General features: G+C 42.3%; 1 protein-coding gene across 2 annotated transcripts in view; it reads left to right on the forward strand.

Annotated features, from left to right (window-relative positions):
• Positions 1–398: 398 nt before the first annotated feature.
• The window catches only part of LRP4 (LDL receptor related protein 4), a 75,074-nt gene continuing 57,261 nt past the window's right edge, over positions 399–18,211 (forward strand). For both annotated transcript variants that reach the window (XM_042813820.1, XM_042813821.1), the window contains exon 1: positions 399–511. In XM_042813820.1, the coding sequence (XP_042669754.1) occupies positions 406–511 (106 nt within the window). In that variant the 5' untranslated portion in view covers positions 399–405. The remainder of the gene's footprint in view (positions 512–18,211) is intronic.

Genomic DNA, 18,211 nt, shown 5'->3' on the forward strand with positions numbered 1-18,211 from the left:
GGAGGTGGTATGTACACACACAGAGTTAAGCTGACCATCATCCTTTGGGAATGTCTGGCTCCACCTGATCTAACATCCAGAGATGGAGCTCTGGCATGCAGCAAGCCCACTCCATTGATTGGCGTGCGGTATTTGCTGGTTGTCTGTATTTCACACAGATCACAGTAGAGAACGCTAATTGTAATTGTCATCTATTAACCTAATGAGCTTGATGGTGCAGCTCTTGCTTTTGCATCTTAGTCACTGCTGTTCTTTGACATGGCTGTTACGTTAGGCAATACTCTTTTGTAGGATTTTGTTGTCTGTGCTGCATGAAGACTGGGCACTGTAATGCTTCTTGAATCTTTCCATACCGTCTTCCCTGTAGATTTCCATCTCTTTGTACTGAAGATAAAAACAGTAACTATGGATCCAGGGAGTTGTAAACCAAAGGCTTGTGGTTATTCTTTCTGTGTATCTGGTTGCTCTGAGACTGTTACCTTGGGAGTATTTGGCTGCTGTCCTCCTGTGGGTGAGTTTATGTTCAGGTTTTTCAGCTTTCCAGTCGCTTTTTTTTGCTTCTGCCTGTTAAGTGTTGAAGTGTTCCGTCTTGTGTACTTAGTCTGAGAGACTCTTGAGCTCCAGTCAGTGTTGCTGTGAGGAGCAGAACTCCCTCAACTGCTTTGAGCCCAGACAAAAGGACACTCACTATGCAAAGGCAAGAAAATAGGTTTTCCTAAGAGTTTGTGCAACTGGATGTTGTGGCCTTGCTGAACTGTGGAAGCTGAAAACTGACCAAAACTCTTCATATCAAAGAAATGACAGGATTGAGTAGGATAGGGCAGTCAGAAGCCTGATGCTGATGCTATGAGTTACAATTAAGGATCCTGCTAGAGGCATGCTAGCACAACTTTGGGTTGTGGAAAGTAATAACAGAAGCTTCTGTTTTTCATGAGGCTCTTCTGAGGTCATCAGATTTTTCTGCATGTAACCACCAGTCAGCAGGTCCACCAACATTTAAGATTAACGGATAATATTGTGTGTGTATTAAATGTTCATACTGCAAACTGCGGTTTTACTGGAAAACGTATGACCAAAGACAGTGTAGGCTCTTGTTTCTTGAGCTGTCATATGTCGATAGCAACTCCCTGAAATCACAATGATAGCACCAGATCTGTCCTCCGAACGGATTAGGATGGGAATGGAATTCAGTTCCCTGGAGTATGGTGATGAGTGTGTTTCAAGATTTATTGTCCAGCAAATCATCCCTCAGAGCTTCCAGCTCTGTTGTGTGTTGTAGTGCCTGGGTCTCTGCTCCGTTGTGTCCCAGTGAAGTTCTGTTTCCAGAATGATGTTGGCCAGCAGTGAGATGTGGACGTAGTGGTGACTTTGGGTGGAGGAGCCCCCTCTCCTGGCTACCGGCGTGTTGACTTCTTCCATGTGCCCGGCAGGGCAGAGTCTTCTGTGTCTCTTTGTTAGTGCCTGACAGCCCCCCCCCGCCTGCTGGAGCTTTCTGTTTCTATTGCATAGCAGCAGTTCTTTAATCAGAAATCTTGTTAGTATTCAGGGATAATTGATCCGACTCTCTGGTAGGGGGTGGGGACCCAGCCTCGCGTCCTTCTCCTGCTTACCACCCCCAGTTTGACCCCTGTTGTCTCTTTGTTTTCTCCTGTAAAGTTTGTGCCAGTGATGTGTGTGTGTGCTGTTTTTCCAAGCAGCCTGAAGTTGGCTGTAACCAAGAGCAGCAGTTAAATAGAGCCCGATTTCCCCGCTTCCTGGCGGTTAGTTGTTCGGCTCCATTTTCTGGTCTTCAGTGTTTTTGATTTGCAGAGAAGGAACTTACTTGGTGCCCCTGGGCATCTCTTAAACCCATTAGAACAAACTCCATTATTTCCCTGTACTTAGAAATCCTCCTCCTTTAGTCCCAGCATCCATCAAAATAATGTGTCCTCTGTAAGGCCCTCTGGAAAATGTTTAATGGGATCTTTTCAACCTCAAGAAGGATTCCAGTTTGGAAGGGGGAGGGGATGTGGCTAATGGAAGACCTGACTGTGACTCGAAGTCCGCTTGAACTTGGCCTGTGGCGGCACTCCCTGCACCTCCATGCCGAGGGAGTGCTGAACGGAGCGGATCCAACGCTGGGATCAAAGCTGGAAACAAAAGGCTTCGGGAGAAAAATTTCCCGTCTGGCCAAGAGGCAGCCACACAAAGGTGGTGCATAATTTATCATTCGAGGTTTATTTCTTCTCTACTTCTTCTGGAGAGGGAAGAAAAAAGAAATGACTCTCCTGCTGTTCTGAAGGGGATAAGTGATGGCTTTGGGACTCGAGGCGGGAAGTGACTAGAGGTACCACGGAAAAGCCTTTTCAGTACAGTCTATACCCAGCTCTTCTCTTCAGAGACAATGTCAGGCATTCTTTCTTTCTTTTTCTTTTTCTTTTCCTTTTTTTTTTCTTTTTTTTTTTTTCAGGGAGCTATACTTCCCTTTGGAGTTTTCAAAGAGTGAGTACTTCCCTCGTCATTCCCAAGTCCCAGTGCACGGAGTGGAGCTGGTCTTGGCAAAATCAAGTTGTTTGCATTTCTGAGGTATTTGTCTTACCTTCAGGATTGGTGTAAGTGCTGCTGCTCTGTGTTACGTGGAGGAAGAAGCTACATTTGCCTGAAGGGTTTGTAGTCTAAATTAGACATCTGATAAGGATCAGGGATGTGATAATTCTAGTGAGATAGATAAGGTCCAATATTAAAATAGCATAGCTTTCTAATTAAATTTCCTTCAGCTTTGGTTTAATGGGAAAAGCTTCTGAAAGTTTTTCATTCCAATCGCTTCTTAGAACTAGGATAGAGTATTTTTGGAAGTAAGAGTTGGCAAAGAATATTAACAAAAGCCAGTAAATGGGGAAATAAGGATGAGGAAGAAGATTTAAGACTAGAGTAAATCATGGGAAGATGGGAAGGGGATACGAGAGTACAGATACCAACAGAAGCAAAGATAGGCATTTTGAAATGTGAGCCAAGGACTTGATCTGGCAGAGGAACAGAAGAACCATGTCAGGAGATCCAAGTGGAATAATTATATGAAATCTGATGGCAGAAAAAGTTGTTAATTAGGTAGTATAAAACATAGAAGTTTTAAAAGTGAACAAGAGTGCTGAGCAGAATTTAATTGCCATAGTAGGGAAAGTATTACTTTAGTAATGCTTTAAAAGAGGATATGAAAACTTTTTAGGTACCCTTGACAGTAGAGTTCCTGTCTTGGTGCGACGATCTTATGAAGTATCGGGAGCTTAGTAATGAGAGCGAGAGGTAGAAAAGGAGACATGCTGGGATAGTGCTGAGATAGTAAGCCCATGAGATAAAGGTGGTGATGGAGCTGTCTGCAGCGCTGGAATGTGGGACAGATCAGGCTTGGGAACGTGTACAGCCAGAAGGGTTTTTGAGTGGGATGCCTGGGAGGATATTTGAAGAGCAATCCTGTCTGGAAAAGTGTTATGAAATGGGAGAGTGGAGTTGAGGAGCAGTCAGGAAGCTGGAAATGGTTGCCTGACAAAAGGCATAAAGTGAGATTAGGAGATTACTTTAGATTTGGAAAGAAGTCTGGGTACGGAAAAGCAACAGGACTAGTGACAGAAAGTGACACCTTTTCTGCAGGAGGTTACATCTCCCAGAAAGAATTCCTCTGTGAAGGAGTGACTCACTACAGAGAACAGTTACAACACAGACATGTGATGTTCCCAGCCTCCTTCTCTGAAAGGATCAGAAGAAGCCTTGTGTGACTATGCAGGAAGGTTAGAGGGAAACATGCGCCCTGCTCCTTCAGCCTGTATCTCCAGCTCTGTCAGTTCGTTCGGTTTGGTGACAGCTGGTAGAGTCGGGGAGAGGTTCTTGCCTGAGGTGCAGCCATTCACTGTAGTAGAACATGTCTCATGGGATCTAGGATTAGAATAAACTAAAGACACACCTTTTTTTTTTTTTTCCTTTGTATTCCCACCCAATTTTAGTTCTAAATTTTCATAACTGCTGAATAGTCAAATCCTTTCTTTGCAATTCTGAGAGCAGAGGAGGAAAATGGGAACTCTTAGGATTACTGTCTGCAGTTTCTGTCCTAAGATCCTGAGCATAACATTAGGAAGTGTTTGGGTTTTTTTTCCTACAATCCCAGATTTTTTTTTTTCTTCTCACTCTGATTTTTGAGCCTGTTACTCTTGAAAAGCCTGAGGTGTTTCTTACAGCTTGAGGATATGCCCCTAATTTGTGCTGCCTTTTGAAAAGGGCCTTGATCAGCATAGTGCCTATTAGCATGAGGAAAAACATAATAGGTCTGGCTTTGAGAGAATACTGTAGACTTGGTGGCATGGGAAAGGGAAACAGATGGGAGGTTGCCGTTCTGAATGTTTAACAGTGAAGAAGCATGAAAGGATGCTGATAGACACAGAGGAATGCTGGTGTACTCACATTTATGTCACAAATTCTCAAACAGCCCATGTCTAACTCTTAGTGTAATGTGGGAGAAGGTAGGTAGGCGACAGGGTCAAGACTCTTGATGAGTAGTTGCCCTGCAAACAGATGTAGGTTTAATACATTTTGAATTGACAAGTTGTATTTATGCAGTGTTACATTGGTGAAAATACTTCTTTCCTGGGCGTTGATTTGGAAACAAGGAAGGGCTGATTGGTCTGGTTGGTGAGGTTACTACCTTTTACCGTCTTTACTAGGCTTTGAGAAGGACTGTGGTCCTGGGTCCCTGGGTCCCTGGGTCCCACTTCTGTCCTATGCTTGTCTGCGTTGACTCACAACCAGCTGATTCATGGCTGGTTAAGACGTCTCTACTGAGAGGAGGGTGGTAACCTTCTCAGCTGTCGCAGTTTGGACAGTCATTGCCCATGAATCAATACCAAATGTCGGCTTTTGATCACTGCGTTTTAGTGTAAGAAAGAATTCAGACCTGTAGTCAGCACTACTTTAAACAACTGAAGATTTTTAGACTTTTTTTTTTTCCTTTTTCCTGCAGGCCCAGAGTTCTATTATCCACGGAGCAGGTGGATGCTCTACCTGTGTCTCATCTCCTCTGGAAGGGCAGTTGTGCTGTTTCTCCATCTTTATCAGATCTGTTAATTTCTGTGCTACAAGTACTCAAAGGCTTCTCCCTGCCTAACAGGGAAGAAAAACCTTGATGATACCTGCCTTCTACAATTTTCCACTGCAAATTCTCTGCCTTGAAATTACTCACCTACTCACAAGAGAAACTTGTTGTTTCTCTGACATTTCTCTTGTTTGTGACCTGCCTTCTGTGAAGTAGGAGATGAGAAACTGTAATCTTTTATTGCTCTCCATGCAAGTTCCAGGCTAGAACAAGAGTTACGTTTTTCAGTCATCATCTGTGGATTTTTTTTTCCAAGCTTCGTTCTTACTCGTTATGGTCTGTTCTTTACCCACAGCTCTTTAGAAAACTGAAACTGAAAAGGAATGCTCAAAAATAAGTAATTCCTGTGACATTGTATAGTAACATTTTGTTGGTTGTTCTGCTGGAGAAGCAAAGTCATGAGTAATACTTAGCTTCTCTCCTTCCTCCAGTGTCAGATAATGAGTTTTTGAAAAATGGCCCATGACCACTTTCTGTGCTGCATGTATTTTTGAGCGAGCTGGCAGAGAGGAGGAGTGTCAGGCACTTGCCTAATTTTAACACTTAAAAGAAAAACATGTTTAGCTTAGTTAGACACACAAATCTAATGTGTTTACAGTATGGAGCTAATGGGAGATATGGGGTGAATTCAATCTATGTGCCATCCATCAGCTGTAGGATAAAAGTAAACAGCACTCAGAGAGAAGCCTCCGAGCAAGGAAGGGAGTGAGGGAGAAATGGCATCTTTGGTGTGTACATCTTGAGTTACTCACTCAGGCAAAACAGCTTCTGAGCTCAGGCTTCTGATTAAGTGACTGGGACAGCTGCCAAAACACCTAAATTTGTTAGCTAGTGTACTGCAGTTCATTGGTCCTGCAGGTTAATCTCAGGAAGGTGTGATGCGTTATCTGGGTTGTTTTGGTCTTTTTCTTGAACAATGTTGTAACAGCATGGTTTTCATCCTGTATTTCAAGGTCTTAACATAAATGTGGCTGGGATGTTAAAACTGCCTATTAATGTGTTGTGAGAAAAGAGGGCCATCAGAATTGTGCAACAGGAGACCAGATATACCTTGAGAGCCAGCCTTTCTGACCTTGCAGTCTGTGTACCAAAGTCTTCAAGGTATATGCTATTGGGCACCGTTCCCTTTAGAGATAAATAGAATGAGGAGAGGGTCATGGGAGGGAAAGGACTGTGACTTTAGCAGCCTAAGGCTGGACTGAGCTGGGCTTGCGGCAAGGTCCTGCACTATCCAGCCTAAGGGGCCCTTGCTTGCAGAAGCTCTGTGACAATGTGGTGATGCTGGTTACTTGGTGGTCCTAGCAAGTAAAGACTCACTTGAACTACTTAAGTGATGAGGCTTGTAAATACAATACATGGATTTTCCTGCTATACTATTTGGTAGCAAATTAAACTCAACTTCTACAAGCATGAACTCCAGGACTCTGTATGTTCTTACACTGTAACCAAATGGAAGTTAATTTCTTGATTTTCAGATCTGAAAAGACGTGGCACAACTACATTTATGAAATCTGTATAGTGGTAGCTGTCGAGTAGAACTGGGAAGATTTCCATTGTTGCTGTTTCCATTAAAAAAAAAAAACCAAAACTTGTTTTTGCAGCTCTCTCAGCCAAACAGCAAAAGCCACCTAAAAGCCTCATAAAAGTACTAGAAACCATAACTGAAATTAAATGAAAATGCTGTCCATTCCTATGAAAACTTTGCAGCTGGGATTTGGCAAACCTTTTGAGGCTAATGAAGTGAATAACTTAATCCAAAATCTTCTGCTTGATAAACTAACAAACAAAAAATGTATAAACCTGGAAGCCAGCTAGGGTTAGTTATTGTACTGGCAGATAGTAATAAATGAAATGTGCAAAACTAAGTCAAGCTTTTACCAAATACTGAACTGGCACGTGCAACTTTGAGTTGGATACAAGGATAGCTTTGTAAGTAAAACTGCAAATGTCTGGGAAAGAGAAGTGAAAGGAGACAGTGAGAAGGAAATCTTCAAATCTTGTGAGTAAAATATAGAAGAGGATTGGAGAGAACAAGAAAACACTTTACCTTACCAGAAATGAAACATTATTCCTTGGAATATTTTCATGTCTATCTCTGGATTCCATGTGACATAGCCTTCCCTCTTGAAATCTTTGTGGACACAAATGCTTCACATGTTGAATCCACTTCTGGGAGAAACTGAGACACGCTGTCTCTTACATGTGGGTAACACTTGCAGAGCTTGTTTTGCCAATGAAAGTGTCTTTGAATTGCCTGTGGTGGGATGTGACACAAGTTCTGATGCAACATGAGAGTCTTTGTAAGTGCAGATTTTGATGAGAACTCTTCTAAAATCTCTAGTAATTTTGTTTTCTTGTTGCTGTTGTGAATTGGCTCTTTGATTTCTGTGGTTCTCTGTTACATGATTGATACTTGAAAATGAAGTGTCTTCTGTCTGATTAAGAAATTTCATTTATCCTTGGAGGCCTGAAATACTGGCTTCTCTAGTAGGAGATAAACAGTATTTCGAACTGTCCCTAATTATCACCCACTCTTTTCCTGCAGATCCATGTCTAGAGGCACTACAAGAAACTACTTCTGAAGTACAAATTGCATTTTTGATGTCCTCAAACAATAGGCTGGACAATGACTTGCTTGAAGCAAATGCAGTGGCTTGCTTCAGGTTACATTGGAAGTCACTTGCAGTTACATTTCTAAAGCTGCTTTGCTGATTTGGAGTCAGGTTGAGTATAATCTAACTTTATAGGAAACACTGCGTTCAAAATACAGTTTGAGAGTAATACAAGGCCCATATTTTAGGATATCAAAATGAGAAGGCTTTTTTTTTCCTGCTGCATCTTGCTCTCCATAAACCCAATATGTCTCTTGGTGAAGGAGGAAAAATTGTGTTGGTGGTGCTAGGATGTTGTCATTTTTGAGGATTGTTATCTGCCTAGTATATATGCAATTTGACTTATAGCTACGTGTCTTCCTTGACATGCATGGGCTGTGGTTTCACATTGCACTTAACCTAGCATAACTGTGGGTTACCCCACAAAAGCAGTCGCACTTTTCTTGTCCATTTGATAGGTTTGCTTGTGTATGTCTGTTGGATCTGCTTATTGATTTATCAACAAGTAACCTGCCAAATAGTGAAACCAGTGATACCACAGATTGTATGTTGCTGGCAAGTATGGACTTCATTGAGGAATGGAGAGAGACAAGGCCAAACTATTTTTTTCATTTGGCAATGGTTTGCTGCTACTTCTCTTTGTCTTTAATGACATTTGGAAGGACTAGCCCTGGGAACAACAGGAGGTGAGAATTCAGGGCCATGATTCACTTTCTGTGGCTTATATAAAAACGTAGACCTCTTTATTACATATATAATGATTTAATGCTGTATTAGTGTCAAGATGTAGTGAAAGATCAACTTATAGATGTCGGCACTGGTGCAGTACGTTAATTAGCAATGTCTTTTGTGGTGGAGACAACTTGAAGCAAATACCTTCTTATTATTTTACTTGGGCAAACATAGGCTTATGTTCTGAATTGTTGCTGGAGAAATTGTTCATCTAAATATGAAAAGCTTTATCCCTTGCTAAGTCCTTGACTCTTCTTCTTCAACGTGGCCTCTTAAATGACTGATCCATAGTGAAGAATTGGGTTTTCACTCATAGTTGCAGAATTTGGATTGGTGTTTTGGTCATCCCACCCCTCCACTAATGTGGTCATGTTGTAGCCTGGTCTGGACATGCATGCACAAGGAGGCAACACCACCTTTCTCCTGAGGTGATGTAGAAAAGGCAGTGATGACTGTGTTTGGTTGGCGAAACGAATACACAGATAACTGTTTGGAAACAAAAGCTGCCTAAACAGCGATTTCTCTTCTCCCTGAATGAATATGTGGCAGGCTGAAGGGGAAGATCTGCGTGGGCTGGATCTCACACATGAGTTGTCAATTGGATCATGTAAAGATCCACTCTGATGGAAATCGGAGCTTTGCATTGTTATATGCAGTGTGTGTGCATACAATAAGGGCAGTCCTTGCTCTGAAGAGTTCTTAATTTTTGAGTGTAATAAATTGATAGATGTATCAAATAACAAGGAGAAGGTCAATGAAATACCAAATAATACATTTTTCAGTATTTTTACCTATTAGTCTGTTTATTGATACTAATTGCTTCTAGTTTTCTCCACCCTCGGAATATATTTCTACTGAAACTGTGTTTTTTTCCTATTCTTTTTTACTCCTTTGACGTGCTGCATGCTACATTATCAGAACTGAATGAGCTCATTTGGTATGTGTGGGGTCTAGTACAGGAAGAATGAAAATTATTTTCAGATGTAATGCCCTTCTAAAAGGGTCTAGCTGCTGTTTTTGTCCTAGGTAGCACGTGTTCCTCTTTTCTGCTAGTGTGTTCAGTACATGATTGACGTTGGTCTAATGAAGGGAATCATATCTGAACTAGCTTCCAAAAATCTTTTCATCCTCTCTGACACTTCTAGTCTTTTTGCTGTCCTGACTTGTAACTGTTTGAGTGGATTGCAAATGGGTATTTAACCATGTATCCACAAAGGTCAAGAAATAGGAGAACAGAAGCATAACTTGGACTTGGTTAGGAATCCAAGTGTTGCACCGTAGATTCCTGACTTGGAGTGGTTTAGCTGCAGCCAATGCCAAATAATAATTACTGAATGTTCTTTTTGCTTCTCTGTAGCAGAAGGCTAAATTGCTGGGTAGAATTCTGAAAATACATAGTTGGCCTTGGTGGCCATATTCCCAGTAGCTTAAATGTTGTTTCCAATAAGCTTTGACTGTCTGTACAGAATTTGACTTGAGAGCACCCTCTTTGCAGATCATGGCTTAATGTCCCACTGTGATTGTGAGACCAGGTGTGCTACTGATTTGGTCTTTTTCTTTCCTCTAAGGATATATTTTACAACTTGATTTCTGTAGGCAACAGCATTTCTTCTTGCAAGATTAAAGAACCAAACCATGGTAACTGGTTGCTTAAGAGCTTCTTTTATCTGCATACTGAAATCAGTGGCTTTTTCCCTAATAAGACAGATAAAGTTTTTAAACATTTACAATGCTCAAGTGCAGGATGATCTAATTCACCATATTTATTCCTTTTCATAAGAATTTTCAGCACAGCAACATGCAAACCATACTTCTAAATACACAAACACTTGGTAAACAGACTGTAAGAGGAAAATAACTTCTGAGACTGCAGTAAACATGTCTGTAAAGTCATAAACAGGAAATGACCCCAGCTCTCCTGTCAGTTCAGCTCTGGTACTGTGATTCCATAAGCGGTGAAGAAGAGGGAGAAATCAAGCTGGATGGGCTGAGGGAGAATTGGAAGACCCTTCCAATTTTCCCCTGCTCATCTTGCACTGGACCAAACTTTCCCTGATCTATTTTTCATCAGGCTCTGTGAAGAACTGTGACAGCTCATGGAGGGGCATGGGCTGGAGGGCTGGCAGCTCTTTAAGCTACCGCTACTGATGAACATGAAACCACAGTCTTGAAGTTTATTTTACATTTTATGCAAATTTCAGTTTGTTTCAGGAGGACCTACAGACTGTTTTATTGCTTCAGTATAGTCAAATCAAGGCTGCTTTCTGTCCTTTTATTACAAGGTTGGTTTTGGGAGGATGTCTGGCAAAGAAATCAAGAAACTAGGTTATAGCATGAAGGGCAGAAGATTGTATCTTCCCCATGGAAAACAGTTATACTCTGTTGAGGACTTGATACCTAAATCATCTAGTCTGTATTTCAGTTTGCCAAGTGTTTCTGCAGTTTTGTGGAGGGACATGAAAATGACTGCCAAAGTGTTGTGTCAATTGGTAATTCCACTGCTTGATAGCATGCAAAAGAGAAAAAAAAAAAAAGGGGGAAGGAGAATGAACCTCTTAGCACTCTTCTCAGAATCTGAAATTGACTACATTCAACCTCAGGATAAAGGACCAGGAATTCAGAAAGCTGGCTGAGCTCAGCCTCTGTCCCATGCTGAGGTTTGTGCTATCATGACCTTCATGCTGCGTTGCTTAGTGGCATACTGTGGCTGGGATATAGTAGATATGATCTCGACTCATCAAGACTTGTTGGCTGAAGGTCCAAATGTGCTAGATGTTCTTACTTAGAAAAAGATATGCAGGAATAAATATTGTGTTCTCACAGGGACTTGGAATGTGAGTGCATGGTACCAGGAATCCTTAGCAAATTCAGTTAAGGTATCAGTCACACACTGAGACCTTTCGGCCCCCACTGCAGAAATTTGCATTTTTGTGACTGCAAAAAAATCACTTAACTGCATAAGCATTGAAATAGATTGCTACATAATTCTTCCAGTTAGGAAAGGCAGGAAAGTTGTCTGTCCGACTGGAAAAAAGAAAAATGGGAAGTTCTCAAGGTAGTTTGTAATTACTGGAAATAAAGATTGGCTACAAATGGAAGTAACTAGGACAGTTACCCTGTGTTCTGCAGCATCTCTGCTGTCATCCAGTCATTTAAGGTAGCATTTATAATGCTGAGAGGCTTGGGTCATTCTTTGATCAGAGAAAGTATGCTATACTTGGCTGGATAACGTCACTTCTTGCGGTGACCACAAATTGCTTCAAAAGCTTGATTCAACTTGATTTGTCTCCCAAAAATACAGTGGAATGAGAGAAGGAAAATGGCTCTCAAGTCATTACAGTAAATGCATCTGTAAGAACAGAAAATGACACAGTTTCTTGTGGTTTTTGGCCCTGGGATGATGATTCTAGTGTAAGGCAGTAGGCTTGTATGTAAGGTGAACTTTGACTCTGTAGACATAAGAGGCTATAAGTCTATTTTGTCTTTTTTTTTTAAATGCCAAAAGTTCTTTTTGCAGGGCCGAATGGCATATCTACTGAAACAAATTGTGAGCTTTGAGAAGAATTTTTTTTTTTTTTTTCTTTTATTTAAATGTGCTCCTCAGGTCTTGGAGCTTAGTCCAGGAAATAGTATGAAAAGAAATCCTTAATTATATTGTTAGTACTGGCTCTTCTTATGAGAAAAATCTGCAGGCATCTTCAGCCTGATTTTGTACGGTACAATGGCTATTTCAATGTGCATGCATATCTTCTCACTCAAAAAAAACTGGTCCCAGAGAATAAGATTCATGAAAATAGGTAACACAATAAAGGGGAGGCAATATGTAAATGACTGGGCTGTAGGTGAAGATTCGTTGTTAATTTGCATTTTGTTAGACATCAAAGCATCCACTCCCTGCATTTGGCAAGAGACCTACCAAAATTGACTATTAGAGAAGGATCCATTTGAAACTGGCTGTGTTAGTTCTGCTTCTTATGCAGCTATCGAGATTATTCAGGTGTGCATGTTGGAATCTTGCTGGAAATATGCCTGCGTTGAAGTTTCCAGGCAGTGGCTGTGGTCCAAGGAGTTAGTTCACCAAGCTGGAGAGATCATTCAGTCCTTGCTCATTAGGAGGCAGAAGTGTTCAGTGGGCTGTAATTGGGTTGCATGTCAAGACTGCTCAGAAGCTTTGGCTGGTTTAGGATGTGGCTGCTTGGTACAGGCTGCTGGATGGTTCTGAAATAGGGATTAAAGTTTCGTGGTGGTGGTGGTTGTTTCTTTGTTTGTTTATACCTGTGAAATTTTTGGACTGGATTTTATCTGTTAGGATTCTGATATTCTGCTCATCTCCTATTTAAAGATCCGTGGGGGCTGTGTTCTTTTGTATGGGAGCAAATTTAATTAGGGTATCTGAACTAACGACCATTCCCCGTGGTCTGCCCTGTGCCTCTGAATGGCTAAAGGCAAGGTAAAATATTGCTGAATGTCACAGTTTACAGCCTGGCAATTTCCATTTATTTTAATGTGCTGAATTATAAACTGATGCTTTAGGTTCTGGGCACAACTATCCTGGGGTAATATCTTGCCAGATAAGATCCTCCAGATTGCTGGATTCTGTCTGATTGGATTGGAAAGAGGCTGCAGGCATGACGCTCTTCTCCCTCTAGAGACTTGAATCTCTTGGTCTTCTAGTCATGTTACAAGGCCTCTGCCTGGACAGAGCAGAAGCGGGTTACAAGGTTTTGCTGAGGGCTGAGAAAGGAAGGGAAGGCTTCCTGAGGCACTGAGGCGGTTTGGAAGCACACAGAAAGTACAAGAGAGATGTTTCACAATGCAAGTCGAACTAGTTCTGATAGTGCTTCCTAATTAGTCACATCAGGAAAGGCCAGGGTCTTTGCTTCTTTTACCGATCCCATTTTTCTCCTGTTGGTTGTTCCCCCCCCTCCCTCTCCCCCTCTTTGCCTTTCTTTCAGTTCACCCATCTGCATCTGTTCTTGCCCAGGCAGCTGCTGCTCTATTTGTATGTTCCCTGGGGGAGCTCTGCTGCTCCTATAAGATCTCCTGTTGCTTTGGGAATTCACCTTTTAGACATAGTAGTTCATTAGCCTCTCATTTATGTAGCACTGTGAGAAAAGATTTCCTTTCCCAAAAAGCAGAAGAACGAGTTTCCAGCAGCATCTGTTTGAGCAAAAAGTGTCTCTGTGTAAATAGAGCCGGTTTGAAAGCCTCTGCTATTGGCAAAGGAGCGGCTGGGGAGTTTTTGAAGGAATAGTGTCTGACTGTGCTAGCACTAGGAGGCCCTTCGGAGGCAAAGGCTGAAGAGTTCCGGGGAAGGCTCATGTGCCCGTGAGAGGTCGTGTTGCCCTTTGAGCCATTCTCTCTCCTCCTCTGCCTGGGACTCACGTAGTCGCCCCTTTTTGCTGTTGCTCATTAGAGAAAGGAGCTGTTCCGGATTTTTTGACCTCAAGGTTCTGTGTTTTCTCGTGGTTTTCTCTCCCCCGTCGTGCATTGTGGGAGAGCCGTCCCCTCTGCAGGCGATTGTGGGAACGGCCCCGGCCTCACTTATCACCAGTGACAAATCAATGGCAGCCTTCAGAAAGCTGGCCCCCAGGATCCCCGTTCAGCCCAGCTCTGGAGCAGTGGGAGGCTTCCCCAGCAGATAAAGGACTCCTTCCATCTCTGACTTGTTGCCTTAAATCTAACTGAGGAAACCTTTTCAATCTCTTTAGGAGCGGCCCCCTCTGTGCTTGATTTGTGTTAGGGAAGGTGGCGGTGGGTGGAAGGGGGGCACTTGGGGGGCAGGGGAAATGGGAATGGGGGAGCACTGGTTTTTGTAACATTTTTTCTGTTTCCCTTTCACAATAGTCTGGTTGGTGCGTGTGGAGCTGGGCTCACAAAGCCTCCCCGAAGTGCTTGGAGTCCTGCAGGGCTCCTCACAGTGCAGGTTTGCTGTGTGTATGCCTATCAACAATACAGCTGAGCCCAGCAACGGGCTCCAGCTTTGGGCAAATATTTCTACAGCTTTTCCTTAATCGCTTTTGAGGGGAGGAGGCTGAGATGGATTTGAGAGGTGGGAGAGGGGAAAAAGTTTGCATGTGCGTGAGGGAGCGGGAAACTGAAATGACTAGAGGGGGATTTATCTCCAGCTTCTGTGGTCCAGGGTTTTAGTGGGAGCTTTTGTCAGCATTCTGCATCCATGTTAAAAGTGGGTTTGGGGGGCATCAGAGGGAGGAGGGAGATGTAGGCAGACAACACATGATGGTTTGGGCTAAGTCAATCTCCTTTTTTGTTTTCCTTTTAGTTGGAGACATTAGCCAACATGCCCCTTCTGAATGGGTTCATCCAAAGTGGTGGCAAAGGCTGAAAGCAGTCTTTTCTTGTGCTTAGTATCCCTATAGCTTATTTCTGCTTAACCGTTTTATATGTTTTTATGCTTAGCTCACAGCTAGTAGAGGAATAATCTCTCAATTTCTAGTTTATTTGATCTGGGTCCCAGCTCCAGTTGTGGAAGAAATCAGAGAAATGATGTCTGTTTGAAGCAAGTTATTGCAGCTTGGTTGCCTGATAGGTTTTGGCCTTGGGAATTCCTTGAGGGCACTGTTGTAGTCCTGGGATAGTCAGGTAAGCTCTTACCTAAGTGCTGTTTCCATCTTCTGTTTCAAAAACTACAGCACAGCTATATAAATGGCATGGAACATTTTTTTGTTGTTCTGCAGTGGTGGTTTTATTTTATTTTGCTGCTGTTGTTGTTTTGTTTGTTTGTTTTTGTTGTTTTTTTTTTCATTATGAGGAAGAAGCAAGCAGGCTGCTTCTTTAAACATTCCTTTTCATCCCTGTAAGGCTTGCAGCAAGCCTACAGTTCAGGGCTGAATTCTTACATTTAACAATCTGTTGCATGCATTATTTGCTGTGTTAAAGACAAAAATGTCTTCTTAGACCGGATGCTTTTGTTAGAGTGGGAATGATGCCAGAAGCTCCATCTTTGTTCTAAATGCATTATGTCAGAATTTAAATTTGAGCAGGAGATGTTTAACTGTGTCATTATTGTCCTGGAGCAAGGAATACTCGTGCTCTAAAATCGTAGTTCTGCAGATGCTTCCAACTGAACATAGCTAGGGTCTGCTCACATGGAGACTGGACTGTCTGGACTCCCTGGCCAAGACCTGGCCCATCTTCCCTTTCCAGTCAGTTAAATCTCAGCAAAATTTCCAAATTGAATCCAGTCTCCAGTGATTGCCAGAATTTAGTAAGCAAAGACTTAATTCTGTGTCAGTGTATGGGAGAATACATGGATTGAGAGAAGGCAAAGCTGCTATGCTGTAATAAAACTGACACTAAAGTTCTTAGTATGGATATAGCAAATATTTCAATTAAAGGATGTCCATGGCTCTTATTTGGTGATGAGGGCGAAATAGGAGTTCTTTTTGGTTAGAAGAAATAACTGATGCGCCAAATACCCACCTGAGTTAGAAGAATGTGCATAACTATCCTTACTGAGATTTTTTTGTAGCGTCTTTATCCTTTATCCTTACTGCATCAGTTGACTACCTCTTTCTTCTACATCATTCACAATGCAATATTTGTAAAGGCATTCTATCCTTAGCCCATCACAACTGCAAGTGAGGGAAGGACTGTAGGAAGAGAGAACAACTTTAGCTAGTTAGACTAAAATGCTGTGTTGAATAGTAACTCTTCAGGTATTCTTCCAAGTGAAGGGCTGCAGAGGAACTGTAATCTAGCTGATCTGGGCTGAGTGCTCCCGTGCTGACCTACAGGCAGTGAGAAGGAGAAGGCAACCTATTTCTGTGTGATACAATGCAGTATTGAAGATTGTGTTGCAGTGTGAAAAATAACATAGAGTTCCCTAAAGAGAGACTGAGAGGAATTTAGGAGGAAAGAGTAACAGAAGCAAACTACAATGGAAATAGGGAAGTGTGTTAGGTGACAGAAAGGGGATGAAATAATCTTAGCAAGGGGTTCTGGGTAGCAGGTGTGAGATGCTGCCTCGTGTTCTCTTTTTGTACTTCTTGCCTATCTCCTGCTTCTAAGTCTCACTCTTACGTAGTGGCCCACTCACAAAACATCTTGTATCTTTTAGGTTCTTTTCTGTTTCCTCTCTGTCGTCATGGATAAAGGAAATCTGCAAGTTTGAAAGGGCTGTGACTGACTGGTTTGTCACAATATTACGTACGACCTGGGTTTTTTCCTTTCTGTTGTGTTTTATGAGCACCCAGTACTTCAGCATGTTCACTCTTTGGGTAGAAGATGTTTGTAACAGGGAGCTGATGAAATCATTTGCAGCACTAAGTTGTAAAGGCAGATGAAACTGTGTTCGTGGGCAGCCAGACCGTTATAGTGATGAATATCATTGGAAGGCCTGTATGGTAATTCAGCTTTCATTTGGTGTGCTGTAAGTAATGTGAGGATAGTGTATTGGTTAGGTGGTGTCGTATGGTGCAAAAATTAAATAGGGCCTATTAAAGGCTGTGCAGATGAATTTAGTTCCGAGTTTTCATTAAAGCTTTTCCCCTTCTCCCCCCCCCCTATTATATATTTCAAAATTATTGTGTTATCACTAGCAATTGGACTTGCTTCTGAAGCATTCTATAAAGGGTATTATCTTTGCCACGCTGTTGATCAGTCCTGTTGTGAGAATTTTTGTACATCAGGAAGCAAACTTTTAAAATTAACATCTGAGAAAATAAATTTACTAAAATGTTCCAGATTCGGTAACAGCTGTGCTACACCTGACTCCTCATTTCTCTTCTGTGGAGGGAAAGAGCACTGGTGCTGGGGAGTCGCAGTATGTCTACTCTCAGCATGCTCTTTACTGCTACCTCTTTGGTTAACTTGTTCCTCATGGAGCTTTCACTGGTCTTTAATTCTTTGCACTGACACATTCCTCATTCTGGAGGGAACTGTGTGTGTATGTAATTTAATTTTTCCCTTGGAGTTGTCCCACAGCATGTTCCTTCTGCTCTTCTAGGAAGAGGAGATCCAAATCTTTCCTCGCAGTGGCAGTTGCTGCTTCTTTCACCTCTTTGACCCATTTCCTAGTGAGCAAGAGAGTTGAGTAAAGGCCATAGGTCTGCCCATGAAAAACACAGGGAACATAAGTTGAGATCCATATTAATTTCCCTCCGGAAACTGCCTCTCTGTAATTACAGTTCCAACATCCTCCAGAAGAAAAGGACTCTGTCCTCCCCTGCAGCCCCCCTGGCAAACGTGATGCTCCTTGTGGCAGGGAAAGCAGGCATGGAGTGGAGCAGGTCAGCTGGGGCCTGAGAACGCTCCCAGTCTGTGTCTTCATTGCAGAAGGGGGATGGGCGCTCTTCTTCCTCCCAGCACCTCCTTGTCCCTTTCCCCAAATCTCCCAAGTAAATACAATTTTATTTTATTATATTGCTGCTGATCTGCTGTTGTTTTTCATACAAAAAAGGTGGAAGGGGCAAGAAGGAACGAAAGAGTCTGGCGACAGGAAGAAATGAATTGCTGAAGAATGACACTGGCAGGGTCTATTGTTCATTTTAACGCTGGAGCAGGAGCAGAGAGAAATGTTCACACGCCATTCTTGGGCATCCTGCTGGGCAGGCTAGGGAAGGGGCATTCCAGCTGGTCATGAGATTTGGCTGGACAGTTTGAATTGGGCTGAATAGAGTGCTAGCTGTTTTTATTATTATTATTTTTTTTTCTTATAAAGTAGCCTACTGATTAATTGCAATGGAACCTGATTAAAGGGAGAGTCTGAAATCTGCGTAGACATTAC

Source organism: Centrocercus urophasianus, unplaced genomic scaffold (genome assembly GCF_019232065.1).
Source record: "Centrocercus urophasianus isolate 14NV4802_14NV808 unplaced genomic scaffold, USGS_Curo_1.0 seq_14, whole genome shotgun sequence".
NCBI classification, from domain to species: Eukaryota; Metazoa; Chordata; class Aves; order Galliformes; family Phasianidae; genus Centrocercus; species Centrocercus urophasianus.